Here is a 15,094-nt window from a genome sequence, read left to right as displayed (position 1 = left end):
ACTATATTTCAGGTCAGTTCACTCTCAGAGACATGTATGAGCAATTTCAGAACATTATGAAGATGGGACCGTTTGGACAAATCATGGTAAGATTTGCACTGTACATGTTACATTCTGGAATATATGTGCTGATGTAAAATAATTGAAATGTTACTTTATGAATATTGAAAACTTTGTCAAAAGTAATATGGCACAAGATGTCTGAGCAGGCAAATATGGCGAAAACATTGGCACAGACTGCCTGAGCAGGCAAAATACGTGGCAAAAACATTAGCACAGACTGCCTGAGCTTGCAGATATGGCAAAAACATTGGCACAGACTGCCTGAGTTTGCAGATATGGCGAAAACATTGTCACAGACTGCTTTAGCATGCAAATATGGTAAAAACATTGGCACAGACTGCCTGAGCATGCAGATATGGCCGAACACATTGGCACAGACTGCCTGAGCATGCAGATATGGCCGAAAACATTGGCACAGACTGCCTGAGCATGCAAATATGGCAAAAACATTGGCACAGACTGCCTGAGCATGCAAATATGGCCAAAAACATTGGCACAGACTGCCTGAGCATGCAAATATGGCCAAAAACATTGGCACAGACTGCCTGAGCATGCACATATGGCAAAAACATTAGCACATGCTGCATGAGCATGCAACCATGCAAAAATGCGTGGCAAGAACATTGGTGCAGTGAGGAAAGGGGGCGCTCACCAGTTATTATGTACTTTTGAGAAAGTGACGTAGGTAAGGTGAAGTTGTTTGCATTTAAAACATTTACAGATGAGAGAATGGTGGCATACCTCTATGCTACATTAATGTAATGTGGATGATATGTCTTTGGATATTGTACTTTTGGAAATTGTACATGATTTAAACACATTGCTAACTAAAATGAATGCTCCCTTGTGCTAAAAAATCAGCCTGAATTAGTCTAAAGTACACTATCCATAGCAGCTGTTAAAATAGGGAAAATGAATTTTGCCAGACTAGACAATACCAGCTTCTGAAAGTGCAGTGAATGAATTACCAAATATATAAAAATGTAAAAAAAATGTTATTGGCTCTTTTTTATACAATTTATCTCTGAAGTTCAGGAAGTGAAAATGACCAAGTGGAGCTAGCACTTTTTTTGAAAGGTGCACATCTGGAGTAAGGCCAAGCTGTATACTCCATAACCCATATTACACCCATCAATCATATACCAAAATAAAGGGAATTAAAGGTTCTTTGAATTATACCTAAGATATACAAGGTCTTTTTTAAATAACCAGTATAACCAGTGAGAAAAGCTGGGGAAATTTTTTTTCTTTAAAATCCTAACCTTATGCAAAATACAAAACTGTAGAGCGCCACCAAATAAGAAAAATTGATCAACACATAAAAACAGACCTATTGTCCTGTAATGTTTGGGCTGAGAATTCTTTTTTATTGAAAATGTCAACATTTTATGTATTTGAAAAATTGTACTTCATATTTTTACCTTCAAATATTTGCACACCCATATATTGAGGATACAGACAAAGAGACCCCCCACAACACTGTGCCTTTCACTTTGTTCTTATTCTGTTTAGTGATTTTGTCAATAATGACTAAGAAAATAGAGGTAATAATGCTATTATTGTAAATGAAAATGGATTTTTAATATCAGATTATGCTAATGGAACTTCATAAAGTCCAGATGGATGTAAAAAAAAAAACTCATAAATATAGCAAATTCCTAAACTCTCTAGCCTTACTGTACATATGGAGAAAACAAAAGTGATGTGAATCAAAATTATACAGATTAAAAGTCTTTGTTTTTGTCCAGAATTTGTGAAAAATTCTTGTACAATATAAGGATTATTGAATCTACTGATTTAAATCAAATGATAAATTTAATTTATGATAGTAAATTCAGTGATGTTGAAAGATTAACAAAGCAGTTAACAAAATTCCTAGTCTGTTTAAAACAACTATGATGAAGTGCTTATTTTATGAAAAATAAATCATTTATTTTATATTACTTTCTCCAATCTTTGAGAATTGTTCCTCAATAAGTTGAATAGATAAATGGTTTTTATGAAATGAATCATTAGATAGGTAGAAAGGACAGTAATAATCTAAACTTGTGAAGAGTGTTGGCTTACATTTTTTTGATTAACAAAAAATAGATGTACATTCTCTCAAAATATGTTGGGTCTGAAGAGTACTTGAGAAGACACAAAGATAGTGCTGCATTATTTTATTATTTTATAACAACATATAATTTGGTACAATCACAGAGGGATACATTGGAAGTGTTGATAATAGGTTTTGTAAAAATGTTTTTGCATCATGTATAATGCATTCAAAAAAGGTTATTCCAAAGACATTTTAGTTGAGAACTTCTTATCCTTAAGGGAAACATTAAAATGAAAACGTTAAATTGGAGGATCTGTCTTTTTGTATGAGCAGAACTTTATAGAGGGAAGTTAATGCTTGATGAAAATCATATTGCTAAGAATTTCTTTCATGACAAGAAATCACTCAGCTATTAAATGCAGGATTATTAATTTGATGAAATTATACGTGAATAGATTAAATGTGGGGCTCCAAAATTAAATTTTACAAAACCTCTTGATTGATGAAATACTTATTCAAAATATGCCAGGCTGTATTAAAAATATGTTTAGTATTTTGTTGCTTGGTACAGAAACACCAGTAGTCTTAGCGTGAAATAAAAATGGCAGATACCACTTCATCTGATGGACCAACTTGTTTGGATAGTTCGTTTTGCTTGAACATAAAGTAACTAAAGTCCATTATGGTTTTCACTTAAAGAAGTTTAGTTTTTATAGGCTTGTTTGACTGTAACTGATAATGTAATCTTATATTATTGATATCACACACACACACACACACACACAGATATATATATATATATATATATATATATATATATATATATATATATATATATATATATATATATATATATATATATATATATGTTTCTTGATTAATCCACAATTTTCACACATTTAATAAAAGTTTACCAAGATTTACATACTTCTTCCGCAAAGCCCCAATACACATTCTTATAAACTTCCTTCAATTTGTATGTCTTTGTATTGAATATATTTCCTTTTCAGATCAGAGTTCCAAATTATGTATGCTAAATTAGTATCAATAAAATATGTTGTTTTAAGTAAGTTCTGAGTTAATTGATTGGTATGAGAGTTGTAATAATTGTGTCATGAAGTTGTCAGCAAATGTAGCACAGTGGCAACAGATGAAGGTAAAAATGTTCACCCCTGTTTCTGTATTACAGGGCATGATCCCAGGGTTCAGCTCTGATTTCTTGACAAAAGGTGGAGAGGAGGAGTCCATGAAAAGACTACAGAAATTGATGACTATCATGGACAGCATGAATGACCAAGGTCAGATAAAGTTCAGGAGTATAATGGATTAGTTAAACAGATTTTATTTCATAAATTTGTAATTGGAGATTTAAAGAAGTACAATACAGAAGGTAAAGATTCGAATGAAAGCCAGCAGCTTATAATGTTCTTTTCCTTTTATGGTACAAAAAATTGGAAATATAAATAAGATGATATAACGTTTTAATGACAAAAAAATATATAAATTATTTTTATTGTCAAAATGAAGATTAGCATTAAGCCAGGGTATATAAAGCAGGAAGATAAAACAGCAATGGAGTAGGTGAAAGATGATGGTAAAGAAAAAAATGAAGTTAACGGAGAAATTGTCAATTAAAAAGTGTCAAACATATATAAAGTTGAGAAAAAAGAAAAGAATAGGATCAGAAATAAAAATAAAAGAACAAAAAGTGATTAAAAGTGAACAGTGCTTCCATTTAGAGCAGATCATTGCAGAGGTGGTGGCTAATCATTTGGAAAAATAAGGAAAATTGTTGTTTGCAGCTGTTAATTACTCTTGGAAGAGTCATAGCTCTCTTCATGATTGCAAAATAGGATTTGAGGAAGTTTTTTAACAGATACTTTTATTGTTCACTACTTGGACTTTAAAAGGTGGTATAACATTATAATAGAGACATAATAGTTATAAATCTGGAGATAATTTATGCCAGAAGACCTTTATCCATACTACTAGACATGTGGATAAAACATGATGTTTCACTGAGTTAATAGAGCCTGTATAGGTCAGTGATAATAGCATTATATAGTAGGGCCTGTATAGGTCAGTGATGATGTCATTCTATAGTAGGGTCTGTATAGGTCAGTGATGATGTCATTCTATAGTAGGGTCTGTATAGGTCAGTGATAATGGCAGTCTATAGTAGGGCCTGTTTAGGTCAGTGGTGATGGCATTGTACAGTAGGGCCTGTTTAGGTCAGTGGTGATGGCATTCTATAGTAGGGCCTGTTTAGGTCAGTGGTGATGGCATTGTATAGTAGGGTCTGTATAGGTCAGTGATAATGGCATTCTATAGTAGGGCCTGTTTAGGTCATTGGTGATGACATTCTATAGTAGAGCCTGTATAGGTCAGTGATGATGTCATTCTATAGTAGGGTCTCTATAGGTCAGTGATAATGGCATTCTATAGTAGGGCCTGTTTAGGTCATTGGTGATGGCATTCTATAGTAGGGCCTGTTTAGGTCAGTGGTGATGGCATTCTATAGTAGGGCCTGTTTAGGTCAGTGGTGATGGCATTATATAGTAGGGCCAGTTTAGGTCAGTGATAATGGCATTCTATAGTAGGGCCTGTTTAGGTCATTGATGATGTCATTTACTCAGCAGGACCTGTTGAAATCAGTGATGATAGCATTATTAGTAGGACCTGTTTAGGTCAGGTGATAGTATTTAGTCAGTTAGACCTGTTTATGCCTGTGACGATGGCAGTTAGTAGGACCTGTTTAGGTCAGGAGATTGCATTTAGTCATTAGGACCTGTTTAGGTTTGGGATGATGGCAGTTAGTAGGACCTGTTTAGGTCAGGTGATGGCATTTAGTCAGTCAGACCTGTAGGACCTGTTTAGGTTTGTGACAGTGGCAGTTAGTAGGACCTGTTCAAGTCAGTGGTGATTGCATTTAGTTATTAGGACCTGTTTAGGTCAGTGGTGATGGCATTGAATCAGTAGGACCTCTTTTGGTTAGTGATGATGGCAGTTATAGTCTGACAGTACAAACCCGTTTATTTGTACCCCCTACCGATTTAAATAATGGAAACCTTTTATGTGATAAAAAGTGCAAGGAACTTAGTCAATTAATTCATTGATTTATAGTTTCTAACCTGACTGTGAGTAGAGTGGCCCTAACACTGTGATTATCTGTGTGTTTCATGCTTAACGGAAGTTTTCAATGTAATAGACGGACATGTTCAGATCCATTTCCAGTTCCTGGACAAGTCTGTTTTCAGCAAATGGGTGTGTCACCACTACAGAAGTACATACATAAGTCGTCTGCTTTCCAGTATTTAGAATGTCGAATCAAGCAAAGGAAAATAATGACAACAACAAATTTGCTTTTCACATTGATTTAACAAGCGGTTAAATTTCTATGTTCATGTGTGCAAAGGGATATAATTCCAAACTCTCAGCGTAATGGTTGCCGAACAGGATTAACTACGTCATTATGTTGTTTGATGGAAATAAACTTGCCTATAGTGTACGCAATGTGGCGCTGTGTTAGTATGGAAGGTCCGTTAAGCATGAAAGGGTGCCAGGGATGCCAGCATTAGTGCCATTTTGGTCACAGTCAGGTTAGAAATTATAAATCAGTGATTCAATTGACTTAGTTCTGTGCACTTTTTATCACATTAAATGTTTTCATTATTGAAATTGGTTGAGGGGTACAAACAAACGGGGATGTATAGTCAGACTATAGTAGGGCCTGTTTTGATCAGTGATGATAGCATTTAGTCAGTATGGGCCTGTTTAAGTCAGTGACAAAAGCAATTTGCCAATAGGTCCTATATGGGTCAGTGGTGAGGGCATTTGGTGAGTAGGAATGTACAGATCAGTAATGATGACAATTCAGTGCTGTAATCAGGGTTCCCCATCGCTACCAGAAAATGGGGGAAAAGTCGTGAGAAATAATAAAAAATTTCCCGACCATGAAAAGACCTTGAATTTCACAAATATTGATGAAAGTCGGGAAATAAACAGGAATTTTCCACCACTACTTGACACCCGAAACAATCACTTAATTGAGTCGTAACTAAACTGATTGTGAGTTAAATTTATTGAGTTCTAACCAGAATATTCGGAGGATGTAGTATGGATCAGAGCGTAACCACATACCAGATGGCCGGGCAAACATTGTTAGATCGAGTGATAAATGCAAGAAATCGATATGAAAATTATTTATTTTCTCAAAAATTGTTAGTATTAAAATCATTATGTCTTTAATCTGCTGAAAGACAAGATAAAACTACGGCATTGATGAAATGTTACCTGGTACTTGTGATTTGCATTGCTAGTCGCATGAGTACACAAATCTAACAAGCCACATTTTCAAATGTTGTAGATAAAATTTATAAAAAAAATATTAAATGAACATGATACGCTGGTTGTAACAAAAATGCAAAAATGAAAGAACACAAAATTCTCCATATTTATGTATTCTGAGAACAACTTCTGGAGTTTTGTTGTATCACGTGACTACCATGTTGACATGTGCTCTCTGCTTGATAAATCAGACTGGCCAGAGGGCTCATTTTTACAAAAAGTATCTGACTTTAATTTAATATTATTGAATTTTTGTACAACAACATTAAAAAGGAGTTTGTTGTTGATACCATGTGACTGTTGGACTTCCGATGTTGTCGTTTGAGATTTGTGAAGTCATGTGACTAGTAATGCAAATGGCAAGTGCAGGGTCAGGTTTCATCTATACTATGGTTTCATCTAGTCTCCCAGCGGATTAAAGATATAACATTTATAATACTTGCCATTTTTGAGAAAATAAATCATTTTCCTATCAATTTCATGCAGGTATGAGTCGATATAACATAAGTTTAAATTTGCTCGGCCCACTGGTAAGTTACTACCATATGTTGCTACACATGGTGGCGGCAAATTCCAAATTTTCGATATGCAGTTGCAATGATCCCACACCCCAACCTAAATGTCCAAATATGAAAAATGGTGTGGGAATATTTGGAGGAAACCCCAGATAAAAAAACACTGCTAATCATTTTAAGCCAAATTTGTAGTCCAAATTGTTGAATCTCAGAGCTTAAATGAGAAATTTTCGTCCCATGTATTATATATTAAAACACAATACGAGCCCCTTTATGATTACAGGTATGGGGACTGGTTTAACGAAGTACAAGACGACAAGTTGATTTTACAGAAAATTCAGTCCTCATTTATACAACAGTATATAATTTTCAAGGTCTTTTGTCAAAATTTAAATCAGTCCATGTGAAAATGTTTTTTAAAGATGGATTTTTAACCAGAGCGTCTTAAGGAGATTAGGTTGTTTGAAAAATCTACTTTGAGATTTTATTGGCATAGATAAATTTAGGGTTAAACTCTTTTTGCTACAAGACAAGATTTTAATTATTGCGTTTATTATGTTTTTATATATACTGTAATAGGAAATGTTAACTTTCTATAAGATGCACACACACACACACACACATATTACTATAGAATTCTTAAAAATTAAAGTTTTGAAAGGAAACAAAACTAATTTATGTTCATTGTGTTGTTACCACTTGGCAACAAAATGCAGGTCAGCAAAATAATGTTATTTTTATTCCCTACATTGAAATGACTTTACATGCCAATTTATAGGAATACAATCAAACTTGTTTCGTGTGATACATTTTGTGGTTTTGTACATGATCATCTTTTCTGACTTAAATGTTTTGGAGAGTCTTGAAAGAGAAACATCTTTAGATTTAGAAAATGCATGTTTCACAATCTAAAATGCTCTTTAATTCCATTCACTAATGGTCATAGGTGAACCTTGAAAAAATTAATTTCATCATGGAAAAATGCTGGAAATTACCTGGAAATTTATCTTTAGAAAAGCATGGGAACCATGTGTAATTCTGTGTTTGATCTTCAGTTTCAGCATATGCAGAAGTGACTGATTGATTGGTTCTCGTTTCATGGCACATGAAGGACCATCTTGGTACCATTCTAAGGAGTACAGACATGATAAATACTCCCTTATAAAAGTGGTTTCCATTAGGGCTTAATGGTTTCTTCAATGGTCGTTTTGTTTTCTTTACCACAAAGACCACCATATTGCCATATTAGATATTTAATATAAGTTTGTAAACAATGTTTGAACTAGGAGTGCATTCAGCATTAAGTAGCATCAGTTTAAATTGATGATTCTCTTTGGTAACACTTGTCATGGATATTGTAATGTGCAAGTAGACTTATTGTAAAATATGTATACTTAATGAATACATTTTTCATTGTAACCATTTGGTGAAATATTCTCATACTTTTCAGAATTGGATAATTTGGATGGAGAGAAACTTTTTTTCCGTCAGCCTGGGAGAGTTGCCCGTGTTGCCCGTGGTGCAGGTGTGTCCATCAGAGAGGTGAACGAGCTTCTAGCACAGTACAAAAAGTTTGCCCAGATGGTGAAGAAGATGGGAGGCATGAAAGGATTGTTCAAAGGTATATATTTATGAAAAATGTGTTTTCAAAGACGTTGGTAAATGTAAAGGTTTTAAAACCAGTGATCTTAATAATTAATATTTGTTCTTTTCTATTTATGACGTGCGGACACACTAACAAACATTACTGACAGATGTCCAAGCAAAACATACATGGGACCCAGGAAAGGCACTTTTAATGTGGGGTTCTCACCCATAGATGCAATTTAGAATTTTCTTATCATTTTAGTATGAACTCTGTGAAATCCAAGCACACTGGCATATATTTTTAAAAAAATCTGCCTTCCCTGGGTACCATGTTTGTTTAAATTGAACTGCTCTGAGATAGGATTTTAATTTTCAACAACTTTTAGTGAAAACAATATTCCAAGCATGTGTAAAACATCTTTATATCTAAACATACAATGTGTCTCAAAGAAATTATTTCTTTTAAGTTTTATACAGATTTAAGGACTTGTATTGTTTCTGAAATAAGTAAATAAAAAATCAGTTTCCGGCTCTTTATCCCAATTTGTCCATTCTTCAGTTGCCAGACTTTACAGCTAGAAGGATATCGATATCTTTTTTATCAGCATCATTGGTATCATTATTAACAATTTCAAATTTTGCATTAAAATTTTAGATTTTACAAAATGTGCATCAGAGTGCAATTCACTGCAGTTTTTATTTAAATATTTTTGTGAAAAATAATGATTTATTGTTGAAATATGTGTGTGTGTTACAGCGAGTGGAGACATGAATAAGAATGTGAACCCTACCCAGATGGCCAAACTAAACCAACAGATGGCGAAGATGATGGACCCTAGAGTACTGCAGCAAATGGGTAAGACATCCAAGTGTCTTAGTGTACATTATTTTTAATCCATTCTCACATGTATAGATACCAGACTGCTGAATGTATTTCAGCAGACAAACTTGAATGACCACAAATTAATTCAACATGTCAAAATCAACAAAGCATTAAAATCCCTGGTAAATTTCCTGAAATTAACATGTCAGAGATCAGCTCTGAAGATTTTAGATATGTTTCTATCAGCATGAACTTAGGCTTTCTTTCACTTTTAAAACCTTTGTTCAGTTATTAAACTTGTGTGCTTTCTGTTTTCAGGTGGAATGGCTGGACTGAATAACATGATGAGGCAATTCCAGCAAGGAGCATCAGGAAAACTTGGCAATATGTTCAACTTTACAGACAGATAGTCATCACAGAACAAAAACATTAATGATGTATAAAGCATTTGTCAAACATGCTTTAGTTGCACAAGTTTAGTCACAGTTCAGCAGTTAATTTAAAGATATGTTGCATAAAGATGTTAAATATGACAATTATTGTATCATCGTTTGAAAAGAAAATTTGAATTCTAAATCAAAATATTTTTCCGTACTCGTATAATGCCTTTGAATGGTCTCTGACCATGTGTAGAAATTTGCAGTGCACATACATTTGTTAGATACCCTGTGTGTCTAGGAACCTCCCTGTGTCTGGAATCAAATGTGTTTTATATAGAGTATGATCCAAAGTAAAGGTTTGATGCTCAGAAGAGTTGTAAGATTATCAAGTGGAAGGAAAGGAACGTAAATGCAAGATTTCAATAATAATGTGTCTGGTGTTGAAACAGTTTATGTTTATATTTCATTTTGAAGACTTGCAGGTTTTTTTTTCAATTAAATTTATCATGTGCCACATTGACTTTATATTATATTTGACAAATTAAACTGATAAAATAGTTTATATTTATTCACATATTTTGCTGTTCTAATTATATTAGAGATAGCCTCTTGTGATGTCAAGGTTTGGGAGCTGGTCTCAAATAATTTCTGACATTTTTATGCTGCTTTCTGTTGGTTTTGTCATTTAAATTTCTATGCCATGTAAATGTGGATTGTAACACATAAAGGCATTGTTATTAATAATTTTTTTTTCATAGCTAAAATTCATTTAATTTTTAAATCTGGAGGATGAAAATTATGTTCACATAAGATCATAGTCTTTTTCCTTCTGCTTTTTAGCTAGTTTTATTTATGGAGTGTGACTTCAGTCCTGAATGTGTAATTTTTCAAAAGTAGAAGAATAAATATGAATTCCATGAAAAATAAACTATCAGCATTGGTATGTAGTAGACATAATGGGAAATCAGCACAGTACTAGCTATATGATGCCTTTAGAAGGAAAGGTTTGACAGTGTAAATATCAAAAAGTGTAAACAATAGTAGACAAAGACTTTGAAATAAACGTAACATTAAGTACTACACATTTATGTTAAAATTCTTTAAAAGATAACAGTCATTTGTAATAGCCATAAAACTTAAGTTAGAATTTTACACGTTGCCACATATTTGATAGTATACACTGTATGTATTTCTAAAAACTTAGTTGTTTTACTCTCCAAATCTGTAACCATAGCAACATATTGACTACATTTATAATTTAAAACCTTTTCAGGATGTAAAAGATAATACTTATTTTGTTTTCATCATTTTTTAAAATATATTTTACTCTTGATTTTCTATTTATTGAGGTCATTGCACCATCTTTTTTTAAAATGTTTTTTTTAATGTTATCCTAATGAAGGAGACATCTGTGTTTTGAAATATTTCTTTGTCTGGTGAACATTCAATTTGGTTTAACAGTTCTTTGATCCTGTCATGTTATCTGAATAAAGATTAATTGTTTATGAAGTGTCTTTGCATTGAGTATTACAATATACAAATGAAAATCCACCCTGAAGTATAATCATACTCATGCTGTTCTCAGACATTATCTCTTCTACTCCTGGATGAGCAGCAAGAGGTGGGTCAAATTCTAATATCTCACATTGAGTATTACAATATACAAATGAAAATCCGCCCTGAAGTATAATCATACTCATGCTGTTCTCAGACATTATCTCTCCCACTCCTGGATGAGCAGCAAGAGGTGGGTCAAATTCTAATATCTCACATTGAGTATTACAATATACAAATGAAAATCCGACCTGAAGTATAATCATACTTGTGCTGTTCTCAGACATTATCTCTCCCACTCCTGGATGAGCAGCAAGAGGTGGATCAAATTCTAATATCTCACATACAGTGTTCATCCATTTATCCTAAATTATATCCCAAGATATGAAATCTGTCTTGAGGTCATGCTCTCCAGTTTTCTTAGTTTCACTTCCACACACGTGCTGTCTATATATATATGATGGGGAATGTAAAGGAGGAGGGTTTGGATAGGAGGGGGACCTATTAGTGTTACCCAATTTCATTCATTCTTTCCTGTCCTGAATTTTGTTTCTGCTCCATGACTTTTAAAGGATTTCAGAGAGAATTTACCTTAAAATGTAGGTCAGGCTCAACTTTCACCTTTTATGAAGAATTATATGGAGTTGTAGCTTGACTTAGAACTTTGCTCTTTGTTTTCATCACATTGATGGGGGCATTTTGTGTTATATGTAGTTTAAGATAAAGTTACTTTAGTCCAACTTTAGGAGATAACATCCATGAAATAATAGTATCTTAATAAACAGTTGGTAATTCAGTTTAGTAAACATAAAACTGTGATTATAATTTTAAATCACAACCTCATTCAGTGCAAGGCAAATGGAGCCAATTTTCAGTAAAGACTAGTAGAGTTCCTGTTCTTAGTGTGACATATTAGTGCAACTTTTCATTTAGCAATCATCACTGCTTATCTCATCTAGTAATGTCTCCTAATATCAACTTTCAGAACATCATTTGTAAATAGGTGACGAGTTTTACATGCCTTCCAACTGGGGCACTCATTTTTGTCCTCACCTTTTTCACTTTTTTAATTTTCTTTTTTATAAGACAAGTTTTAAAAAGTGATGCTCAGTGTATGCCATTGATTTATTCATGAGGATATGGCATAAATCAAAAGCTGTAATAAATCGAAAGTAATGTTTTCAATAGGATACTTGTAAATTAAGAAAGTTTTGGGGCAAATTTTACCTTGGAGTTATTTATGTATTATTTTTAAACAAATTATACATATGTGAGCTGTGCATTAGTCATAGCACAAGGTATCAGCAATGACAAAAAAAAAAGCACAGTGCTGCATATTCAATGTTATTTCTTCATTTTAAATGGCATTATGGCTCATCGGTTTCAAGGTCAGTATCAAATATTTTTCAGCATCCATATCATGTTAAGTAAACTAGTTGAAACAAAAACTTTAAAATTTTATTCCTGTTGAATTAGTAAAGTGTTGTAACTGCAATGGTTTCTCTGTTTTGTATTTGCCTTTGAAAAACACTCATTTAGAGCAGAAAACGCTCAGGCTAGTTAGATGCTAGTTTTGCACTGTTCATTGTCGGTTTATTGCATTTATCTTAATCAATCCTCAACACACATGATTCTTTGTTGGATCCAGTGCACTTGAAAGGAATGTTATTTGCCATATCATATATAAATATAGTATGTATGCTGTATCACTGATATACCACAAGATGTATATATTTTTCATTAAAAGGAAATGAGGCTTGCTGAGTTTCCATTTAATGAAAAATTTATACGAGAGATATATCATTAATGCAGCATACATACTATATAAATATTTTATTTATATCACATACAGATACACCTATTTGCACTTTGAATGGAGTTATGATATGCTCTGGGTAACTGTGTATTGACCGAGTGAATGAACATCCATGCAAGTGTGTCCACTTTAAAATGTAGTTCTATGATTTTTCTTGTTGTTCACAATCACATATGCAAATTGATACGTTGATTGCTTTCATTTTGAGTTTTTATTTTTATTCATATTTATTAAATCAATATACGATGATTTAAATATGAAATATGGTTTTTATGAAGAAAGTAGTGCACTACAAATGCGGTTAGCTTCTTGTACACTGAACCTGAACTGTCAGGCATTCACATACTGTCGTATGGAAATTAGCGTGAAATAGAAACTAAGCAAAATAACGAACCAACAAGAGGTAATTAAAATATTTTTTAACATATTGACAGTTCATGTAAGTCATTATTCTGCTTTAATTAACATTTCTAAAGATTATAAAATTCTCTCTCTTTCTTTGGCGTCACTAGGGTTGGTGTCATCCAGTTCAGTAACTCCTGATGTCACCCCCATGGACCTCCTTCCTGCACAAAAATTCAAAATTTTTATAGACATTCATTTTGGTGTCACCCTCTGATGGTGTCAACCAGTGCAGTCCACACACAACTAGTGATGCCGCTGCTCTCTCTCTCTCTCTCCCTCCTTCCCTCCCTCCCTCTCTCTCTCTCTCTCTCCCTCCTTTGGACAGTTTGACTAATCTTTACCATCATTCATAGGTCCAGAGACATCGTCGTATGGCACAAGCAAAAATCCCCCAACGCTCGTATTTTCATGAATTTTTGCCATATTTATCTTTCTATCTATGATAATCCAGAGGGGGGGACAGGGGCAACCATTTGGACATTTTTATATTTAATAATTAATAATCGAGTTTTAGAACATTATAATAGGTTTAAGAAACAAAGACAACAAAGCATTAAATAAGCTACAGCATGTGTGCCTCGTAACCGACAAATTTAACATATAGGCCTAGTGTCGACTGGCTGTTGCAATTATGTATCATTGGTATTATGAACACTGTAGATAGATCCCAAGGAAAGCATAAACATACTGTTATGACGAACCAGATTACTGTAGGTTACTTGGTACAAGTTCAGCTATGATGATTTCGTCCAGTGACATGTTTTGCTCTCTTCAGATTTCTTTTTGTCCCTTATGCATGAGAGGCGAGAGGGGAATGGAAAAAAAGAAAGGATTCGATAAAATTGTGTACCATTTTAATTTCATTTAGAAAATGGACGCTATTAATACTTTTTATCATTATTTTCATGTGTCATTTATGATTAATGAATGAGTAGAAATTCATCATTGATCTATAGGCCAGCAGTTGAAAGAATGTTTATATATTCATATTATTGTGCCATGGATGGATCACAATTTGATATAACAATAGTATTGGTATATAATTTACTTGTATTCCAACACTTTAAATGCCATGTTATTTTTAATGTACGTGATATATATATATATATAAGGTGACCCTGCTATAGCACGCTTCATTATAACATAAATTTGGATATAACACGTTTGTGGTGTGGTTCCCAAAATTTCATATACATGTATTTTCTCGTACACAAAATAAAATTTCTTTCTTAAAAGTACAAAAAAAATGTTAAAAGTTTATTATCATTTTGGGAAAGAGATCGTGTGAATAATACAAGATGATCGTGGAAAAGTAGTTTTTCTTCTTAAAAGTAGGATAAATAACGTGTAAAAAGTTTATTCTGGGATCATGTAGGGCTTCGCCAATGTTGCAAACTTGGATTTTTTTTCCTTATTGGCAGCAAATTATACCATCTGCAGATTTTTTTATTGGCGACATTGTTGGCTGTTTAAACTTGTATATACAACCATTTGTTTGGAGTAGAGAAATTCAGAGGCCCCATGAAAGGAAGCCGCAAATTGGATATAAAATGCACCGAAATT

The 15,094-nt window shown here is 33.3% G+C and overlaps 1 protein-coding gene across 1 annotated transcript in view; it reads left to right on the top strand.

Moving 5' to 3' along the window:
• Positions 1-11,261, top strand: part of LOC149805509 (signal recognition particle subunit SRP54) — a 38,109-nt gene extending 26,848 nt beyond the window's left edge. The window contains exons 11-15 of the mRNA XM_089950111.1: positions 13-86; positions 3,294-3,402; positions 8,417-8,587; positions 9,311-9,409; positions 9,695-11,261. Coding sequence (XP_089806237.1) covers positions 13-86; positions 3,294-3,402; positions 8,417-8,587; positions 9,311-9,409; positions 9,695-9,786 — 545 coding nt within the window. The 3' untranslated portion in view covers positions 9,787-11,261. The remainder of the gene's footprint in view (positions 1-12; positions 87-3,293; positions 3,403-8,416; positions 8,588-9,310; positions 9,410-9,694) is intronic.
• Positions 11,262-15,094: the final 3,833 nt, after the last annotated feature.

Source organism: Sinohyriopsis cumingii, chromosome 2 (genome assembly GCF_028554795.1).
Source record: "Sinohyriopsis cumingii isolate HCF-2022 chromosome 2, ASM2855479v2, whole genome shotgun sequence".
NCBI classification, from domain to species: Eukaryota; Metazoa; Mollusca; class Bivalvia; order Unionida; family Unionidae; genus Sinohyriopsis; species Sinohyriopsis cumingii.
This window is presented reverse-complemented; position numbering and strand designations above follow the sequence as displayed.